The sequence below is a fragment of the Pseudophryne corroboree genome, chromosome 4 (assembly GCF_028390025.1).
Source record: "Pseudophryne corroboree isolate aPseCor3 chromosome 4, aPseCor3.hap2, whole genome shotgun sequence".
In the NCBI taxonomy this organism is placed as follows: domain Eukaryota; kingdom Metazoa; phylum Chordata; class Amphibia; order Anura; family Myobatrachidae; genus Pseudophryne; species Pseudophryne corroboree.
Window position 1 is genome coordinate 374,712,928 of NC_086447.1, and position 20,672 is coordinate 374,733,599.

At 48.6% G+C, this 20,672-nt stretch overlaps 1 protein-coding gene across 1 annotated transcript in view; it reads left to right on the forward strand.

Annotated features, from left to right (window-relative positions):
* ALG3 (ALG3 alpha-1,3- mannosyltransferase) overlaps positions 1–20,672 on the forward strand; it is a 37,075-nt gene that overhangs the window by 3,019 nt on the left and 13,384 nt on the right. Inside the window, exons 3-4 of the mRNA XM_063916642.1 lie at positions 11,788–11,935; positions 12,038–12,198. Of these exons, the coding sequence (XP_063772712.1) occupies positions 11,788–11,935; positions 12,038–12,198 (309 nt within the window). The remainder of the gene's footprint in view (positions 1–11,787; positions 11,936–12,037; positions 12,199–20,672) is intronic.

The window sequence follows — 20,672 nt, forward strand, 5'->3', positions numbered from 1 at the left end:
CCACACATCCTTCTCTGTTCTGTCACTCACTTTGGCTGCAATGTTGTTGCACACATCTCTCCAACAGTAGCCTATTTCCTCTTTTTACTGCCCACTCTAGTGCAGTAGAATGACCCACACTTAGCCATCCTGGCTTAAAGTTTACTGGTCTCTGTAATAGAGGGGAACAATTTATGACAAATCGGTTTCCCTCATACTTCCTGTTTGTCGCCATTCAGCTTGTCATGTAGTATGGAGGAAAAGGTCCTACTGTGGTCTTCCAGATGGGAGATTGCAGGTCATGCACTGTAGCAATAGGATGCACAGCCCATACCTGGAGGAAGTGAGCTTGTGCTTTTGTCCTCTTCTATTTCTCTAACGTCCTAGTGGATGCTGGGAACTCCGTAAGGACCATGGGGAATAGCGGGCTCCGAAGGAGGCTGGGCACTCTAGAAAGATCTTAGACTACCTGGTGTGCACTGGCTCCTCCCACTATGACCCTCCTCCAAGCCTCAGTTAGATTTCGTGCCCGGCCGAGGTTGGATGCACACTAGGGGCTCTCCTGAGCTCTTAGAAAGTTATAGTCTTAGAATTTGTTATTTTCAGTGAGACCTGCTGGCAACAGGCTCACTGCAGCGAGGGACTAAGGGGAGAAGAAGCGAACTCGCCTGCTTGCAGCCGGATTGGGCTTCTTAGGCTACTGGACACCATTAGCTCCAGAGGGATCGACCGCAGGCCCAGCCTTGATGTTCGGTCCCGGAGCCGCGCCGCCGTCCCCCTTACAGAGCCAGAAGCAAGAAGATGGTCCGGAAAATCGGCGGCATGAAGACATCCTGTCTTCACCAAGGTAGCGCACAGCACTGCAGCTGTGCGCCATTGCTCCTCATACACACTTCACACTCCGGTCACTGAGGGTGCAGGGCGCTGGGGGGGGGCGCCCTGAGGCAGCAATAAAAACACCTTGGCTGGCTAAAATACCTCAATATATAGCCCCTGGGGCTATATATGAGGTAAATACCCCTGCCAGAATCCCATAAAAAGCGGGAGAATAGGCAGCGAAAAAGGGGCGGAGCCTATCTCCTCAGCACACTGGCGCCATTTTTCCCTCACAGCTCGGCTGGAAGGAAGCTCCCTGGCTCTTCCCTGCAATTCTACAGTACAGTAAGAGGGAAAAGAGAGGGGGGGCATTAAAATTGGCACTGTATACAGTATATTATATAAAAAGCAGCTATTAGGGACATAACTCAGTTAGTCCTTGTGTGTGTGTGTGTGTGTATATATATATATATATATATATATATATATATATAGCGCTCTGGTGTGTGCTGGCATACTCTTACTCTGTCCCCCCAAAGGGCTTTTGTGGGTCCTGTCCTCTATTTGAGCATTCCCTGTGTGTGTGGAGTGTCGGTACGGCTGTGTCGACATGTTTGAGGAGGATAATGATGTGGAGGGGGAGCAGATGCCTTTAGCAGGGATGTCACCCCCTGGGGGTCAGACACCTGAGTGGATGGTATTATGGCAGGAAATGAGTGCACGTATAGACTCCTTACATAAAAAATTTGACGACATGCCGACTGTGGGACAGCCGAGTCTTCAGCTCGTGCCTGTCCAGGTGTCTCAAAAGTCATCAGGGGCTCTGAAACGCCCGTTATCTCAGGTGGCACAAGTAGATGTCGACACGGATACTGACACCAGTGTCGACGACGAGTCAAATTTAATGCCCGTTAAGGCCATTCACTGCATGATTGAGGCAATGAAAGAGGTGTTAAATATTTCTGATTTACATCCAGGTACCACAAAAAAGGGTATTATGTTTGGGGAGAAAAAACTACCTGTAGTTTCTCTAACGTCCTAAGTGGATGCTGGGGACTCCGTCAGGACCATGGGGTTTAGCGGCTCCGCAGGAGACAGGGCACAATAATAAAAGCTTTAGGATCAGGTGGTGTGCACTGGCTCCTCCCCCTATGACCCTCCTCCAAGCCTCAGTTAGATTCTTGTGCCCGGCCGAGAAGGGTGCAATCTAGGTGGCTCTCCTGAGCTGCTTAGAATAAAAGTTTAAGTTAGGTTTTTTATTTTCAGTGAGTCCTGCTGGCAACAGGCTCACTGCTACGAGGGACTTAGGGGAGAGAAGTAAACTCACCTGCGTGCAGGATGGATTTGCTTCTTAGGCTACTGGACACCATTAGCTCCAGAGGGAGTCGGAACACAGGTCTCACCCTGGGGTTCGTCCCGGAGCCGTGCCGCCGACCCCCCTTGCAGATGCCGAAGTTGAAGAGGTCCAGAGGTCCAGAAACAGGCGGCAGAAGACTTTCAGTCTTCATAAGGTAGCGCACAGCACTGCAGCTGTGCGCCATTGTTGTCAGCACACTTCATACCAGCGGTCACTGAGGGTGCAGGGCGCTGGGGGGGGCGCCCTGGGCAGCAATGTATTATACCTTTTTTATGGCTAAAATACATCACATATAGCCCTTGAGGCTATATGGATGTATTTAACCCCTGCCAGATCTCACAAACTCCGGGAGAAGAGCCTGCCGTTTTAGGGGGCGGGGCCTATTCTCCTCAGCACACGGCGCCATTTTCCTGCTCAGCTCTGCTGTGAGGAAGGCTCCCAGGCTCTCCCCTGCACTGCACTACAGAAACAGGGTTAAAACAGAGAGGGGGGGCACTTATTTGGCGATATGATTACATATGTGAAAATGCTATAAGGGAAAACACTTGTATAAGGGGTTGTCCCTGTATAATTATAGCGTTTTTGGTGTGTGCTGGCAAACTCTCCCTCTGTCTCCCCAAAGGGCTAGTGGGGTCCTGTCCTCTATCAGAGCATTCCCTGTGTGTGTGCTGTGTGTCGGTACGTGTGTGTCGACATGTAGGAGGACGATGTTGGTGAGGAGGCGGAGCAAATTGCCTGTATTGGTGACTAGGGAGTCGACACCGGAATGGATGGCTTATTTAGGAATTACGTGATAATGTCAACACGATGCAAGGTCGGTTGACGACATGAGACGGCCGGCAAACAAATTAGTACCTGTCCAGGCGTCTCAGACACCGTCAGGGGCTTGTAAAAACGCCCATTTACCTCAGTTGGTCGACACAGACACGGACACTGACTTCAGTGTCGACGGTGAAGAAACAAACGTATTTTCCTTCAGGGCCACACGTTACATGTTAAGGGCAATGAAGGAGGTGTTACATATTTCTGATACTACAAGTACCACAAATAAGGGTATTATGTAGGGTGGGAATAATCTACTTGTAGTTTTTCCTGAATCAGATAAATTAAAGTGTGTGATGATACGTGGGTTTCCTCCGATAGAAAATTATTGGAGGTATACCTTTTCCCGCCAGAAGTGAGGGCGAGTTGGGAAACACACCTTAGGGTGGATAAGGCGCTCACACGCTTATAAAAACAAGTGGCGTTACCGTCTCCAGATACGGCCGCCCTCAAGGAGCCAGCTGATAGGAAGCTGAAAAATATCCTAAAAAGTATATACACACATACTGGTGTTATACTACGACCAGCAATCGCCTCAGCCTGGATGTGCAGCGCTGGGGGGGCTTGGTCGGATTTCCTGACTGAAAATATTGATACCCTTGACAGGAACAATATTTTATTGACTATAGAGCATTTTAAGGATGCATTTCTATATATGCGAGATGCGCAGAGGGATATTTGCATTCTGGCATCAAGAGTAGATGTGATGTCCATATCTGCCAGACGATGTTTATAGACACGACAGTGGTCAGGTGATGCAGATTCCAGACGGCACATGGAAGTATTGCCGTATAAAGGGGCGGTCCATCGGACCTGGTGGCCATGGCAACAGCTGGAAAATCCACTTTTGTTACCCCAAGTCACATCTCAGCAGAAAAGGACACAGTCTTTTCAGTCTCAGTCCTTTCGTACCCATAAAGGCAGGCGGGCAAAAGGCCAGTCATATCTGCCCAGGGTTAGAGGAAAGGGAAGAAGACTGCAGCAGGCAGCCCATTCCCAGGAACAGAAGTCCTCCACAGCTTCTGCCAAGTCCGCAGCATGACGCTGGGGCCATACAAGCGGACTCAGGTGCGGTGGGGGGTCATCTCAAGAGTTTCAGCACGCAGTGGGCTCACTCGCAAGTGGACTCCTGGATCCTACACGTAGTATCCCAGGTGTACATTGGAAATTCGAGACGTCTTCCCCTCACAAGTTCCTGAAGTCTGCTTTACCAACGTCTCCCTCCGACAGGGAGGCAGTATTGGGAAAAAATTCACAGGCTGTATTCCCAGCAGGTGAAAATCAAAGTACCCCTCCTACAACAAGGGAAGGGGTATTATTCCACACTATATTGTGGTACTGAAGCCAAACGGCTCGGTGAGATCTAAAAGATTTGAACAATTACATACAAGGGTTCAAATCAAGATGGAGTCACTCAGAGCAGTGATAGCGAACCAGGACGATATGGTGTCACTGGATATCAGGGACGCTTACCTACATGTCCAAATTTTGCCCTTCTCACCAAGGGTATCTCAGGTTCGTGGTACAGAACTGTCACTATCAGTTCAGACGCTGCCGTTTGGATTGTCCACTGCACCCCGGGTCTTTACCATGGTAATGGCCGAAATGATGATTCTTCCTAAAAGAAATATGGACGCTTTCCTGATAAGGGCAAGGTCCAGAGAACAGTTGGCGGTCGGAGTAGCACTATCTCAAGTAGTTCTACGACAGCACGAGTGGTTTCTAAATATTCCAAAATCGCAGCTTTTCCGACGACACGTCTAATGTTCCTAGGAATGATTCTGGACACAGTCCAGAAAAGGATGTTTTCTCCCGGAGAAGAAGGCAAGGGAGTTATCCGAGCTAGTCAGGAACCTCCTAAAACCAGGAAAAGTATCCGTGCATCATTGCACAAGGGTCCTGTGAAAAATGGTGGTTTCTTACAAAGCGATCCCATTCGGTAGATTTCACGCAAGAACCTTTCAGTGGAATCTGCTGGGAAAATGGTCCGGATCGCATCTTCAGATGCATCAGCGGATAACCCTGTCTCCAAGGACAAGGGTGTTTTCTTCTGCGGTGGCTGCAGAGTGCTCATCTATGAAAGGGCCGCAGATTCGACATTCAGGACTGGGTCCTGGTGACCACGGATGCCAGCCTGAGTGGCTGGGGAGCAGTCGCACAAGGAAAAAATTTCCAGGGAGTGTGATCAAGTCTGGAGACTTCTCTCCACATAAATATACTGGAGCTAAGGGCAATTTACAAGGCTCTAAGCTTAGCAAGACCTCTGCTTCAAGGTCAGCCGGTATTGATCCAGTGGGACAACATCACGGCAGTCGCCCACGTAAACAGACAGGGCGGCACATGAAGCAGGAGGGAAATGGCAGAAACTGCAAGGATTCTTCGCTGGGCGAAAAATCATGTGATAACACTCTCAGCAGTGTTAATTCCGGGAGTGGAAAACTGGGAAGCAGACTTCCTCAGCAGGCATAACCTCCACCCGGGAGAGTGGGGACTTCAGCGGGAAGTCTTCCACATGATTGTAAACCGTTGGGAAAAACCAAAGGTGGACATGATGGCGTTCCGCCTGAACAAAAAACTAGACAGATATTGCGCCAGGTCAAGGGACCCTCAGGCAATAGCGGTGGACGCTCTGGTAACACTGTGGGTGTACCAGTCAGGGTATGTGTTCCCTCCTATGCATCTCATACCAAAAGTACTGAGAATCATAAGAAGGAGATGAGTAAGAACGATACTCGTGGTTCCGGATGGGTCAAGAAGGACTTGGTACCCGGAACTTCAAGAGATGCTCACGGAAGAACCGTGGCCTCTACCTTTAAGAGAGGACCTGCTCCAGCAGGGGCCTTGTCTGTTCCAAGACTTACCGCGGCTGCGTTTGACGGCATGGCAGTTGAACGCCGGATCCTGAAAGGGCATTCCAGATGAAGTCATCCCTACCCTGGTCGAAGCCAGGAAGGATGTAATCGCAAAACATTTTCACCGCATTGGGCGAAAATATGTTGCGTGGTGTGAGGCCAAGAAAGTCCCTACAGAGGAATTCCAACTGGGTCGTTTCCTACATTTCCTGAAAACAGGACTGTCTATGGGCCTAAAATTAGGGTCCATTAAGGTTCAAATTTCGACCCTGTCGAATTTCTTCCAGAAAGAACTGGCTTCAGTGCCTGAAGTTCAGACGTTTGTAAAAGGGGTACTGCATTTACAGCCTCTTTTTGTGCCCCCAGTGGCACCTTGGGATCTCAATGTTGTTTGAGTTTCCTAAAGTCACATTGGTTGGATCCACTCACCACTGTGGAATTAAAATATTTCACATGGAAGGTGAAGATTCTATTAGCCCTGGCTTCAGCCAGGCGTGTGTCAGAATGGGCGGCTTTATCATATAAAAGCCCTTACTTAATTTTTTATTCTGACAGGGCAGAATTGAGGACTCGTCCTCAATTTCTCCTTAAGGTGTTTTCTGTTTTTCACATGAACCAACCTATTGTGGTACCTGCGGTTACTAGGGACTTGGAGGACTCCAAGTTACTTGACGTTGTCAGGGCCCTGAAAATATATGTTTCCAGGACGACTGGAGTCAGAAAATCTGACTCGCTGTTTAGCCTGTATGCACCCAACAAGATGGGTGTTCCTGCTTCTAAGCAGACGATTGCTCGCTGGATTTGTAGTACAATTCAGTTTGCACATTCTGTGGCAGGCTTGCCACAGCCAAAATCAGTAAAAGCCCATTCCACAAGGAAGTGGGCTCATCTTGGGCGGCTGCCCGAGGGGTCTCGGCTTTACAACTTTGCCGAGCTGCTACTTGGTCAGGGGCACACCCTGACTGAGGAGGACCTGGAGTTCTCTCATTCGGTGCTGCAGAGTCATCCGCACTCTCCCGCCCGTTTGGGAGCTTTGGTATAATCCCCATGGTCCTGACGGAGTCCCCAGCATCCACTTAGGACGTTAGAGAAAATAAGAATTTACTTACCGATAATTCTATTTCTCGTAGTCCGTAGTGGATGCTGGGCGCCCATCCCAAGTGCGGATTGTCTGCAATACTTGTACATAGTTATTGTTACAAAAATCGGGTTATTCTTGTTGTGAGCCATCTTTTCAGAGGCTCCTTCGTTGTTATCATACTGTTAACTGGGTTCAGATCACAGGTTGTACGGTGTGATTGGTGTGGCTGGTATGAGTCTTACCCGGGATTCAATATCCTTCCTTATTATGCACGCTCGTCCGGGCACAGTATCCTAACTGAGGCTTGGAGGAGGGTCATAGGGGGAGGAGCCAGTGCACACCACCTGATCCTAAAGCTTTTATTATTGTGCCCTGTCTCCTGCGGAGCCGCTAAACCCCATGGTCCTGACGGAGTCCCCAGCATCCACTACGGACTACGAGAAATAGAATTATCGGTAAGTAAATTCTTATTTTTTCCCCCGTCAGATGAATTAAATGAAGTGTGTGAAGAAGCGTGGGCTTCCCCTGATAAGAAATTGGTAATTCCTAAGAAGCTACTAATGGCGTTCCCTTTCCCGCAAGAGGATAGGTTACGTTGGGAAACACCCCCGAGGGTGGATAAAGCGCTCACACGTTTGTCTAAAAAGGTGGCACTACCGTCCCAGGATACGGCCGCCCTTAAGGAACCTGCTGATAGAAAGCAGGAGGCGATCCTGAAGTCTGTATATACACACTCAGGCATTATACTCAGACCAGCTATTGCGTCAGCATGGATGTGCAGTGCTGCCGCTGCGTGGTCAGATAAACTGTCAGAAAATATTGACACGTTAGACAGAGACACGATCCTGCTAACAATTGACCATATAAAAGACTCAGTCTTATACATGAGAGATGCACAGAGGGAAATCTGCCGGCTGGCATCTAAAATAAGTGCATTATCTATCTCTGCTAGGAGATGCTTATGGACTCGCCAGTGGACTGGAGATGCAGATTCCAAAAGGCACATGGAAGTCTTGCCTTATAAGGGGGAGGAATTATTTGGGGATGGTCTCTCCGACCTAGTTTCCACAGCAACGTCTGGGAAGTCAGCATTTTTACCCCATGTCCCCTCACAGCCTAAGAAGGCGCCATTTTATCAGGTTCAGTCCTTTCGGTCCCAGAAAAACAAGCGGGGAAAAGGAGGGTCTTTTCTGTCAAGAGGCAGAGGCAGGGGAAAAAGGCTGCAGCAAACAGCAGGTTCCCAGGAACAAAAGTCCTCCCCCGCTTCCTCTTCCAAGTCCGCCGCATGACGGTGGGGCTTCACAGGCGGAGCCAGGTACGGTGGGGGCCCGCCTCAGGAATTTCAGCGATCAGTGGGCCCGCTCACAGGTGGATCCCTGGATCCTTCAAATAGTATCTCAGGGATACAGGCTGGAATTCGAGGCGACTCCACCCCGCCGTTTCCTAAAATCCGCCTTGCCGATTGCTCCCTCAGACAGGGAGGCGGTGCTAGCAGTGATTCACAAGCTGTATTCCCAGCAGGTGATAATCAAGGTACCCCTACTTCAACAAGGCCGGGGTTACTATTCCACACTATTTGTGGTGCCGAAACCGGACGGTTCGGTGAGACCCATTTTAAATTTGAAATCCTTGAACGCATACATAAAAAAATTCAAGTTCAAGATGGAATCGCTCAGGGCGGTTATTGCAAGCCTGGACGAGGGGGATTACATGGTATCCCTGGACATCAAGGATGCTTACCTGCATGTCCCCATTTACAATTCTCACCAGGAGTACCTCAGATTTGTGGTACAGGACTGCCATTACCAATTCCAGACGCTGCCGTTTGGACTCTCCACGGCACCGAGGGTATTTACCAAGGTTATGGCGGAAATGATGATACTCCTTCGAAAAAAGGGAGTTTTAATTATCCCATACTTGGACGATCTCCTAATAAAGGCACGATCCAAGGAACAGTTGTTAGTGGGAGTAGCACTATCTCAGGAAGTGCTGAGCCAGCACGGCTGGATTCTGAATATCCCAAAGTCACAGCTGGTCCCCACGACACGTCTAATGTTCCTGGGAATGATTCTGGACACGGCCCAGAAAAAAGTGTTTCTCCCGGAGGAGAAAGCCAGGGAGTTGTCTTCTCTAGTCAGAGACCTCCTAAAACCAAAACAGGTATCGGTGCATCACTGCACGCGGGTCCTGGGAAAGATGGTAGCTTCTTACGAAGCAATTCCATTCGGCAGGTTCCATGCCAGGATTTTTCAGTGGGACCTGTTGGACAAGTGGTCCGGATCGCATCTTCAGATGCATCGTTTAATAACCCTGTCTCCACGAACCAGGGTGTCTCTTCTGTGGTGGCTGCACAGTGCTCATCTTCTGGAGGGCCGCAGATTCGGCATACAGGACTGGGTCCTGGTGACCACGGATGCCAGCCTACGAGGCTGGGGGGCAGTCACAAAGGGAAGAAATTTCCAAGGACTATGGTCAAGTCAGGAGACTGCCCTTCACATAAATATTCTGGAACTAAGGGCCATTTACAATGCCCTAAGTCAAGCAAAATCCCTGCTCCTACACCAGCCGGTACTGATCCAGTCAGACAACATCACGGCAGTCGCCCATGTGAATCGACAGGGCGGCACAAGAAGCAGGACGGCGATGGCAGAAGCCACAAAAATTCTCAGATGGGCGGAGAATCATGTACTAGCACTGTCAGCAGTGTTCATCCCGGGAGTGGACAACTGGGAAGCAGACTTTCTCAGCAGGCACGACCTCCACCCGGGAGAGTGGGGACTTCATCCAGAAGTCTTCCAAATGATTGTAAATCAATGGGGTCGTCCACAGGTGGACATGATGGCGTCCCGCCTAAACAAAAAACTAGAGAAGTATTGCGCCAGGTCAAGAGACCCTCAGGCGATAGCTGTGGACGCTCTAGTGACACCGTGGGTGTACCGGTCAGTTTATGTGTTCCCTCCTCTACCTCTCATACAAAAGGTATTGAGAATAATAAGAAAGCGAGGAGTAAACACAATTCTCGTGGTTCCGGATTGGCCGAGAAGAGCGTGGTACCCGGAACTTCAAGAGATGATCTCAGAGGACCCGTGGTCTCTGCCGCTCAGACAGGACCTGCTGCAGCAGGGCCCCTGTCTGTTCCAAGACTTACCGCGGCTGCGTTTGACGGCATGGCGGTTGAACGCCGGATCCTGAAGGAAAAGGGCATTCCGGAGGAAGTCATTCCTACGCTTATTAAAGCCAGGAAAGATGTTACGGCAAAGCATTATCACCGCATATGGCGGAAATATGTTGCATGGTGCAAGGCCAAAAAGGCCCCAACAGAGGAATTTCAACTAGGTCGATTTCTGCATTTCCTGCAAGCAGGAGTGAATATGGGCCTAAAACTGGGCTCCATTAAGGTACAGATCTCGGCTCTGTCGATTTTTCTTTCAAAAAGAACTAGCTTCAGTACCTGAAGTTCAGACATTTGTGAAAGGAGTGCTGCATATTCAGCCCCCATTTGTGCCTCCTGTGGCACCTTGGGATCTCAACGTGATGTTGAGTTTCTTAAAATCACATTGGTTTGAGCCACTAAAAACCGTGGATCTGAAATATCTCACGTGGAAAGTGGTCATGTTATTGGCCTTGGCTTCAGCCAGGCGAGTGTCAGAGTTGGCGGCTTTATCATGTAAAAGCCCTTATCTGATTTTCCATATGGATAGGGCAGAATTGAGGACTCGTCCCCAGTTTCTCCCTAAGGTGGTGTCAGCGTTTCACCTGAACCAGCCTATTGTGGTGCCTGCGGCTACTAAGGATTTGGAGGACTCCAAGTTGCTAGACGTTGTCAGGGCCTTGAAAATATGTTTCCAGGACGGCTGGAGTCAGAAAATCTGACTCGCTGTTTATCCTGTATGCACCCAACAAGCTGGGTGCTCCTGCTTCTAAGCAGACTATTGCTCGTTGGATTTGTAGTACAATTCAGCTTGCACATACTGTGGCAGGCCTGCCACAGCCAAAATCTGTCAATGCCCATTCCACAAGGAAGGTGGGCTCATCTTGGGCGGCTGCCCGAGGGGTCTCGGCTTTACAACTTTGCCGAGCAGCTACTTGGTCAGGGGCAAACACGTTTGCAAAATTCTACAAATTTGATACCCTGGCTGAGGAGGACCTGGAGTTCTCTCATTCGGTGCTGCAGAGTCATCCGCACTCTCCCGCCCGTTTGGGAGCTTTGGTATAATCCCCATGGTCCTTACGGAGTTCCCAGCATCCACTAGGACGTTAGAGAAAATAAGAATTTACTCACCGGTAATTCTATTTCTCGTAGTCCGTAGTGGATGCTGGGCGCCCATCCCAAGTGCGGTTTATCTGCAATACTTGTACATAGTTATTGTTAACTAAATCGGGTTATTGTTGAGCCATCTGTTGAGAGGCTCTATTGTTTCATACTGTTAACTGTGTTTCATATCACGAGTTGTACGGTGTGATTGGTGTGGCTGGTATGAGTCTTACCCGGGATTCAAAATCCTTCCTTATTGTGTACGCTCGTCTGGGCACAGTACCTAACTGAGGCTTGGAGGAGGGTCATAGTGGGAGGAGCCAGTGCACACCAGGTAGTCTAAGATCTTTCTAGAGTGCCCAGCCTCCTTCGGAGCCCGCTATTCCCCATGGTCCTTACGGAGTTCCCAGCATCCACTACGGACTACGAGAAATAGAATTACCGGTGAGTAAATTCTTATTTTATCTCTCCAATGCCACTTAGCCATCCCCCTTGGCTCTTAGCACCCACCTGGGTAATCCACCGTCTCCTAGATCATGTTCTTTCCTCCAGCAGTTCAATGCATTACATATTATGCAGTATTGTGCTTTTTTGAATAGTATATTTTGTTGTTGTCTTGAAACAGGTATCCTGCTGGATTCGTGTACATTTTCAGTGCTTTCTACTATCTAACAGAGCATGGAAGCAACATTAGACTGGCTCAGTACATCTTTGCTGTGCTGTACCTGCTAACACTGTTCCTTGTCTTTCGCATCTACATAATTACCAAGAAGGTGGGGAAGCAATATACAGAAAGTGTAACATCATTGTAAGCCTAAATTATGGAACAAAATCTAGTTTTTCTTTTTCACACATTTGTTGTCTTCGGTTATTAGGTACCACCCTATGTTTTCTTCTTCATGTGCTGTGCGTCCTATCGTGTGCACTCCATCTTCCTTCTTCGGCTTTTCAATGATCCTGTGGCTATGGTCATCCTATTCTTTTCCATTAACCTGATCCTGCAGGACCACTGGAGCTGGGGTTGCTTTTTCTACAGGTAACTTATTTTATAAGGTAATTAACATTTATTAACCTGATATGTGGTGCTGTACATATTGTCTGGCATACTAATCATTGCCCTTTCCCTGCAATTTACCTTTTTTTTTTTTTTTTTTTTTTCAAATACAGTCACAACTTAGGGCATAGGTCTGCAAACTCGGTCCTCATTACACCACACAGTGCATGTTTTGCAGGTCTCACAGAATCGCAAGTTAAATAATTAGCTCCACCTGCGGACCTTTTAAAATGTGTCTGTGAGTAATTAATACACTTGTGCATGTTTTGCTGGGTTACCTGCAAAACATGCACTGTGTAAGGTAATGAGGACCGAGTTTGCAGACCTATGGCTTGGTCAAGTTATCTGTACATACCAGGGACGTGCGGTGAGCAAAATGGCTCAGGAGGTACTGGCTAGTACCAGAGCCAGATTTACACACCATATATGAGCCAAAGGGTTCATGTGAGCATTATACAAAGATACAGCAGTATATACTGCTGGAAATTTGGTGAGTTTTGATCAGAGATGGGTGAAAAAGATAGGCAGGGGAGGCACTACTTCTTCTGGCATAGACTTTTTTTTCTCCAGAGTTCTGACTATAAAAATGAAAAGAATACAAAGAAGATATTTCTAATGTATATGTATTCTTTGTATTTTTCATATACTTTATATAGTCAAACCTCTGGTTTACACGTTAGTATGACCGGAAATGCTCTGCCTCACCCCACCGCACGTCACTGGTATCAGTATAGGCATGGTATTGTGCAAAATGATTTTAAATGAACGGGGGGATAGAAAATTCAAAACAATTTTGTGCAGTTAAAGGAATAAATGCAAAATAAAATCTGCCCTAGTGACATAAGTGATCAGAGGATTTTTGAGATGTGTATTTGTTATGTAAATTCTACCATAGAAAGTATGTATTTTGACATGCATCTTGTGGAGTGTGAAATTAGTTTAAGGAATTTTTGGATCAAAGTTATCCTAAAAGTATAACCCTGTTTTAATATCCTTAAAAGGCACGAGTTGCTGATTAGTCAGTTCAAGAGCTAATTGCCTGCTACTCAAATGGGTTATTGTTCCAACAAGATCAAATCTCAACATTTAATGGGGAGTCCTCTGATGTTGTTCAGCAGAGACCATGGGTCTAATTCAGACCTGATCGCTAGGCTGCGTTTTCGTACAGCCTGCGATGTCTAAACAGCATATGCACCGCAATGCGCAGGTGCGTAGCACGGGTACAAAGCGGATCGCCGCTCAGCAATGGGTTTGTGCAAAGAATCCATTTGCACGGGCGTTCGCAAGGAGATTGACAGGAAGAAGCTGTTTGTGGGTGTCTACTGATCGTTTTCTGGGAGTGTTTGGAAAAACGCAGGCGTGTCCATGCGTTTGCAGGGAGGGTTCTTGATGTCAATTCCGATCCCGGACAGGCAGAAGTGTTAGCAGCGGCTGAGTAAGTCCTGGGCTACTCAGACTGCACAAAATCTGTTTGTACAGCTCTGCGACACATGCGTTCGCACCCTTGCAAAGCGAAAATACATTCCCCTATGGGTGGCGACTATGCGATTGCAGGACTGTAAAAAAACCTAGCGAGCGAACAGGTCTGAATTAGGCCATATATTCACATCAGATGATTACTACATGTTGCCCAGTCTGAGCAAGCCAACTCGGACATTACCACTATCTTTCAGATTTGGTGACAGATTTGCTGTTGAACTACAAATCCCAGCATACCATGCAGCAGTTTTAGCATTGCCAAATAGCAAAACTGTTGCAAAGCATGCTCTGGTACGTGTAGTTCAACAACAGCTGGAGGGCCAAAGGTTCCCCACCCCTGTTAGATACATATGGTTAAATCTGACACAGATCCAGTCATTTTTACCTGGCCACACATCTAAAGATCCTCACTGCACCCAACAACTAGTTGGTTGGAATGAAAATCTGCTAACGTATGGGAGCAAACAATCGCCCATTGCTCCCAAACGGTGAAATATGAACAAAAAAGTTTGTACAATCCTTACATTTGTGGGGACCTCAGTCATTTACTGCATCCGGTGCTGGGCATATTGGTGGCGTGACCACCGAGTATATGAATAATTTGCTATTATATCATTTTCCGTGTACAATGTCCCTTGAGCTCAGCTGAACGTTTTCTAAGACTGCCTTTATAACATGGGGCTGATAAAATACATTGGCAAAAGTATAAGAATTGGTGTTTCTTTAGCCATTTCAGCCACACCCAAAGCTAACAGGTGAATAAAATGAAGCACGCACCATGCATCTCCATAGTCATAAATTAGAAGTAGAATGGGTCATGCTGAAGACCTCATAGTTTTTCAGTGTGGCACTCATAGGATTACATCATTCCAACAAGTCAGTTTGTCAAATCAAGGCCTCCTAGAGCGGCCTCATTCAGCGGTAATTTATGTTCTTGTGACGTAGATGTGTCCACGGGCAACAATAGCTCTGCTAAGAAGCAGTAAAACACACTCGGCCCTGCAACGTTCAGTGCATAATTGGTTTATTTTTTTTATTGCAACATTCACTACTAGACTGTCTTTGGAAGTAGCATGTGCCTGGAGCTTTTTGGTTGGTGTTTCCTTGTTCAAGCAGTCACACTCAAGCATCGGATCACCATGTGCAGCGCCAAACGACAGCTGGTCTGTTGTGAAGCATACTGCTAGTAGACTTTGGAGTAGTCAAAACACGTGTCCTGAAGTGACTATTCGCGCTTCACCATCTGGCAGTTTGACATACAGTACATGTTTGAGTTAAGCAGGTGCCAGGAAACGGTTTGTGCCCAAAGGCATGCTGTTAATGTATCGTTTGGTGGAAGAGTAATAATGGCCTGGGACTGTTCCTGTTAGAGATTGTGGGAGCTAGCAGCAAGTAAAAGTAAAGTAAATTTGCACCTTGGCAAAACCATGTTGCACTGCATCTAGGAAAGATGTTTTGCTGTTGCAATGAACAGACAGGATGTCAGTGTATTTTACTGTGGTATATATTTATTTCTCTTACGTCCCAGAGGATGCTGGGGACTCCAAAAGGACCATGGGGGAATAGACGGATCCGCAGGAGACATGGGCACACTAAAAAGACTTTTACTGGGTGTGAACTGGCTCCTCCCTCTATGCCCCTCCTCCAGACCTCAGTTAGACTCTGTGCCCAGGTGTGACTAGACACACACTAGGGGAGCTCTCCTGAGTTTCTCTGGAAAAGACTTATGTTAGGCTTTTTTATTTTCAGGGAGACCTGCTGGCTACAGGCTCCCTGCATCGTGGGACTGAGGGGAGAGAAGTCAGACCTACTTCTTCTTAGTTAAGGGCTCTGCTTCTTAGGCTACTGGACACCATTAGCTCCAGAGGGTTCGATCACTTGGTGCGCCTAGCTGCTCGTTCCTGGAGCCGCGCCGTCACTCCCCTCACAGAAGCCAGAAGAAAGAAGCTGGGTGAGTATTTGAAGAACAGAAGTCATCAGACGGCAGAAGACTTCAGTAACGGAGGTAAGCGCAGCGCTCCATGCTCCCACACACATCACCATCGGCACTTACAGGGTGCAGGGCGCTGGGGGGGGAGCGCCCTGGGCAGCAGTTACTGGGGTCAATCTGACTGGCAGAAGGCATATTCGGTATACAATACCCCCGCCAGTATAAAATGTTTTACATTTGAGCGGGACTACAGCGCGCCGGGGCGAGGCTTAGCCGCACAGCTCACCAGCGGCATTTTCTCTCTACACAGCCGCTGCAGAGACGCTGGCCCGGACCTGCAAGCTCCTTCCAAGTAACAAGGGAGCAAAACGGGGGGGGCGGGCACATGTAATTTTGGTGCTTTTTATGGTTATATGGCAGAGCTAATTTCATATATTATTGCCTTGTAGTATATGGGCGATGGGGTGTGAGCTGGCATACTCCCTCTGTGTTTCTCTCTGCAGGCTTCCCTGTGGGTCTGTCCCCTTGTTTTGGCTGGTGTGAGTGTGGGTGTGTCGGTACTACGTGTCGACATGTCTGAGGCGCAGAACAGGATTTGGGAATGACTGTCGGCACTGCCGACTGCTGATTGGGTGAATGCAAATGTGGCTTTGTTGTCTAAGAGGCTGGATAAATCTGATTCTCAGACACAAACATGGAGAAAATCCATGGATGACGCTTTGTCTCAGGTACAGACCCCCTCGGGGTCACAGAAACGTTAATTTACCCAGATGGTAGATACAGATGCTGACACGGACTCTGATTCAGATGTCGATTTCAATGAGGCTACTTTACACCCACGGGTAGTTAGGAGTATTCAGTACATGATTGTGGCTATTAAAGATGTTTTACATATCTCTGAGGAACCTGCTGTTCCAGACACAAGGGTTTGCTTATTTAAGGGGAAAAAGCCTGAGGTGAAGTTTCCCCCCTCTCATGAAATGAATGCTCTTTGTGAAAAGGCTTGGGAGTCGCCGGACAAGAGGTGGCAGATTCCCAAGAGAATATTTGACATATCCTTTCCCCCCTGATGACAGGGAGAAATGGGAGTAGTATCCCTATGTCGACAAGGCTCTATCCCGATTGTCCAAGAAGGTGGCGCTGCCGTCTCCTGACACGGCTGCTCTCAAGGATCCGACGGATCGCAAGCTGGAGACGACTTTGAAGGCCATTTTCGTTAATACTGGTGCATTGCTCAGACCTGCTGTGGCGTCGGTATGGGTGCGTAGTGCTATTGTTAAATGGGCTGATAATTTGGCTTCTGATATGGATACCCTTGATAAGGATAACATTCTTTTGACTCTTGGTTATATCAAGGACGCTGCAGATTACCTAAAGGATGCGGCGAGGGATGTTGGCCTCTTGGGATCAAGAGCCAATGCCATGGCGGTCTCGGCCAGGAGGGCGCTGTGGACTCATCAATGGAATGCTGATGCCGACTCCAAGAAAAATATGGAAGCTCTCCCCTTTAAAGGTAGTGTCTTGTTTGGTGACGGCCTTGCTGACCTGATGTCTACCGCTACTGCGGGTAAGTCCTCTTTTCTTCCTTATGTTCCCACACAACAGATAAAGGTGCCCCATCAGCAGATGCAGTCCTTTCGACCTAATAAATACAAAAGAGGTAGGGGTTCGTCCTTCCTCGCTTCAAAGGGTAAAGGAAGCGGAAAGTGGTCGCCTGCAGTGTCAGGCGCCAAGGACCAAAAGACCTCCCCCGCCTCTACCAAGTCCACCGCATGACGCTGGGGCTCCCCTGCGGGAGTCCGTGCCGGTGGGGGGCCGTCTCCGATTCTTCAGTCAGGTCTGGTTTCAATCGGCCCTGGATCCTTGGGTTTTAGACATAGTTTCCCAAGGGTACAACCTGGAGTTTCAGGAGATGCCGCCCCCCCCCCCCCCCCCCCCACCCCCCGCCGCTTTTTCAAGTCGGCCCTTCCAGTTTCTCTTCCAGAAAGAGTAGTAGTAAATGCTGCGATACATAAGCTGTGTCAACAGAGGGTCGTTGTGCCGGTTTCCCCATCCCAACGGGGGGAAGGGTTCTATTCGAGCCGCTTTGTTGTGCCGAAGCCGGACGGCTCGGTCAGACCGATTCTGAACCTAAAATCCCTCAATCCATACTTGAAAATTTTCAAATTCAAGATGGAATCTCTTCGAGCTGTGATCTCCATCTTAGAAGGGGGGATTTTATGGCGTCAGTCGACATAAAGGATGCCTATTTACACGTCCCGATATATCCTCCTAATCGGGCCTTCCTGAGATTTGCGGTACAGGATTGTCATTACCAATTTCAGACGTTGCCGTTTGGGCTTTCCACGGCCCCGAGGGTTTTCACCAAGGTTGTGGCGGAAATGATGGTACTCCTTCGCAAGCAAGGGGTCACAATTATCCCGTACTTGACGATCTCCTGATAAAAGCGAGATCAAGAGAACAGTTGCTAAGAAATTTGGAAGTATCCCTGTCGGTGCTGCGACATCGCGGTTGGATTCTAAATTTGCCAAAGTCTCAGTTGATACCGACAACTCGGCTGCCCTTCCTGGGCATGATCCTAGACACGGAGCTACAGAGAGTGTTTCTTCCGGAGGAAAAAGCTCTGGAAATAGACCATGGTCAAGGAGCTTCTGAGACTGGCAAGAGTGTCGATTCATCAATGCACTCGAGTGCTAGGGAAGATGGTTGCGGGTTACGAAGCCATTCCGTTTGGCAGGTTTCATGCTCGGGTGTTTCAGTGGGATTTGCTGAACAAATGGTCCGGGTCTCACCTGCACATGCACCGGAAAATAAGTCTATCTTCCAGGGCCAGGATTTCTCTCCTGTGTTGGCTGCAAGGCTCTCACCTTCTAGAGGGACGCCGATTCGGAATCCAGGACTGGGTCCTGCTGACCACAGATGCAAGTCTCCGAGGCTGGGGCGCAGTCACGCAAGGAAGAAGTTTCCAGGGAAAATGGTCAAACCAGGAATCTTGTCTCCACATAAGTGTTCTCGAGTTAAGAGCCATTTACAACGGCCTCCTGCAAGCGAAGACCCTTCTTCAGGGTTTCCCTGTCCTGATCCAGTCGGACAGCATAACAGCGGTGGCGTACGTTAACCGCCAAGGCGGAACAAGGAGCAGGGCGGCAATGGCGGAAGCCACAAGAATTCTCAGCTGGGCGGAACAGCACGTGAGCGCTCTGTCAGCAGTTTTCCCCCCGGGCGTGGACAACTGCGAAGCAGACTTCCTCCGCAGACACGATCTTCATCCAGGAGAGTGGGCTCTTCATCAAGAGGTATTTGCAGAAGTGACAATGCGTTGGGGAATTCCTCTGATAGACATGATGGCGTCTCGCCTCAACAAGAAGCTTCCGAAGTATTGTTCCAGGTCGAGGGACCCCCAAGCCTGTGCGGTGGACGCCCTGGTAACTCCGTGGGTGTTTCAGTCGGTGTATGTGTTCCCTCCGCTTCCTCTCATTCCAAAGGTGTTGAGGATCATAAGACGAACAAGGGTTCAGGCTATAGTCGTCGCTCCAGATTGGCCTCTGAGGGCCTGGTATCCGGATCTTCAGGAATTACTAGTGGAAGATCCCTGTCCGCTTCCTCTAAGAGAGGACCTGTTACTGCAGGGGCCCTGCGTGTTCCTGGACTTACCGCGGCTGCATTTGACGGCGTGGAAGTTGAATGCCAGATCCTAGCCCGGAAGGGTATTCCCGGGGAGATCATCCCCACTCATCTTAAGGCTAGGAAGGAGGTCACGGCGAAACATTATCACCGTATTTGGAGAAGGTATGTGTCGTGGTGTGAAACCAAAGCGGCTCCTGCGGAGGAGTTTCACTTGGGTCGTTTCCTCCATTTTTTTCAGGCAGGCGTGGATGCAGGCCTGAAATTGGGTTCCATCAAAGTGCAGATTTCGGCTTTATCTTTTTTCAAAAAGAATTGGCCGTCGTTCCTGAGGTTCAGACTTTCGTGAAGGGAGTGCTGCATATCCATCCTCCATTTGTGCCTCCCGTGGCACCGTGGGATCTTGAAGTGGTGTTGCAGTTTCTTATGTCTCACTGGTTTGAACCTTTGCGTAAGGTTGAGTTGAAGTTTCTCACTTGGAAAGTGGTCATGCTTTTGGCTTTGGCGTCTGCCAGACGAGTGTCCGAGTTGGCGGCTTTGTCTCACAAGAGCCCATATTTGATTTTTCATGTGGATAGAGCGGAATTGAGGACTCGTCAACAATTTCTGCCGAAGGTGGTTTCTTCGTTTTACATAAATCAACCTATTGTGGTACCTGTGGCTACGGATGCTGTGGCAGTCCCAAAATCTCTTGATGTTGTAAGAGCTTTGAAAGTTTGTCGCCGGAACGGCTCTTACTAGAAAAACAGAGGCTCTGTTTATCCTGTATGCTTCCAACAAGATTGGAAATCCTGCTTCTAAGCAGACTATTGCACGCTGGATTTGTAATACGATTCAGCACGCTCATTCTTCGGCTGGGCTACTGTTGCCGAAGTCGGTAAAGGCCCATTCTACCAGGAAGGTGGGCTCATCTTGGGCGGCTGCCCGAGGGGTCTCGGCGCTTTAACTTTGGCGAGCAGCTACATGGTCGGGTTCAAACACTTTTACTAGATTCTACAAGTTTGATACCCTGGCTGATGAGGACCTTATGTTTGCTCAATCAGTGCTGCAGTCGTCTGCACTCTCCCGCCCGGTCTGAAGCTTTGGTATAGACTCCATGGTCCTTTTTGGAGTCCCCAGCATCCTCTAGGACGTAAGAGAAAATATGATTTTAATACCTACCTGTAAATCCTTTTCTCCTATTCTGTAGAGGATGCTGGGCGCCCATCCCAGTGCAGACTGTTCCTTGCAGTTGTATTGATACTGGTTATTTTCAGTTACACAAGGTTTGTGTATCAGTTGTATTCAGCTTGTTGCTGTTGTTAGTTCATACTGTTATCTGGTTTGCTGTTGCTCCAGTTGTACGGTATGTTTGTGGTGTGGGCTGGTAGGTTTCTCGCCCTTCGTTTAACAAAAATCCTTTCCTTGAAATGTCCGTCTCTCC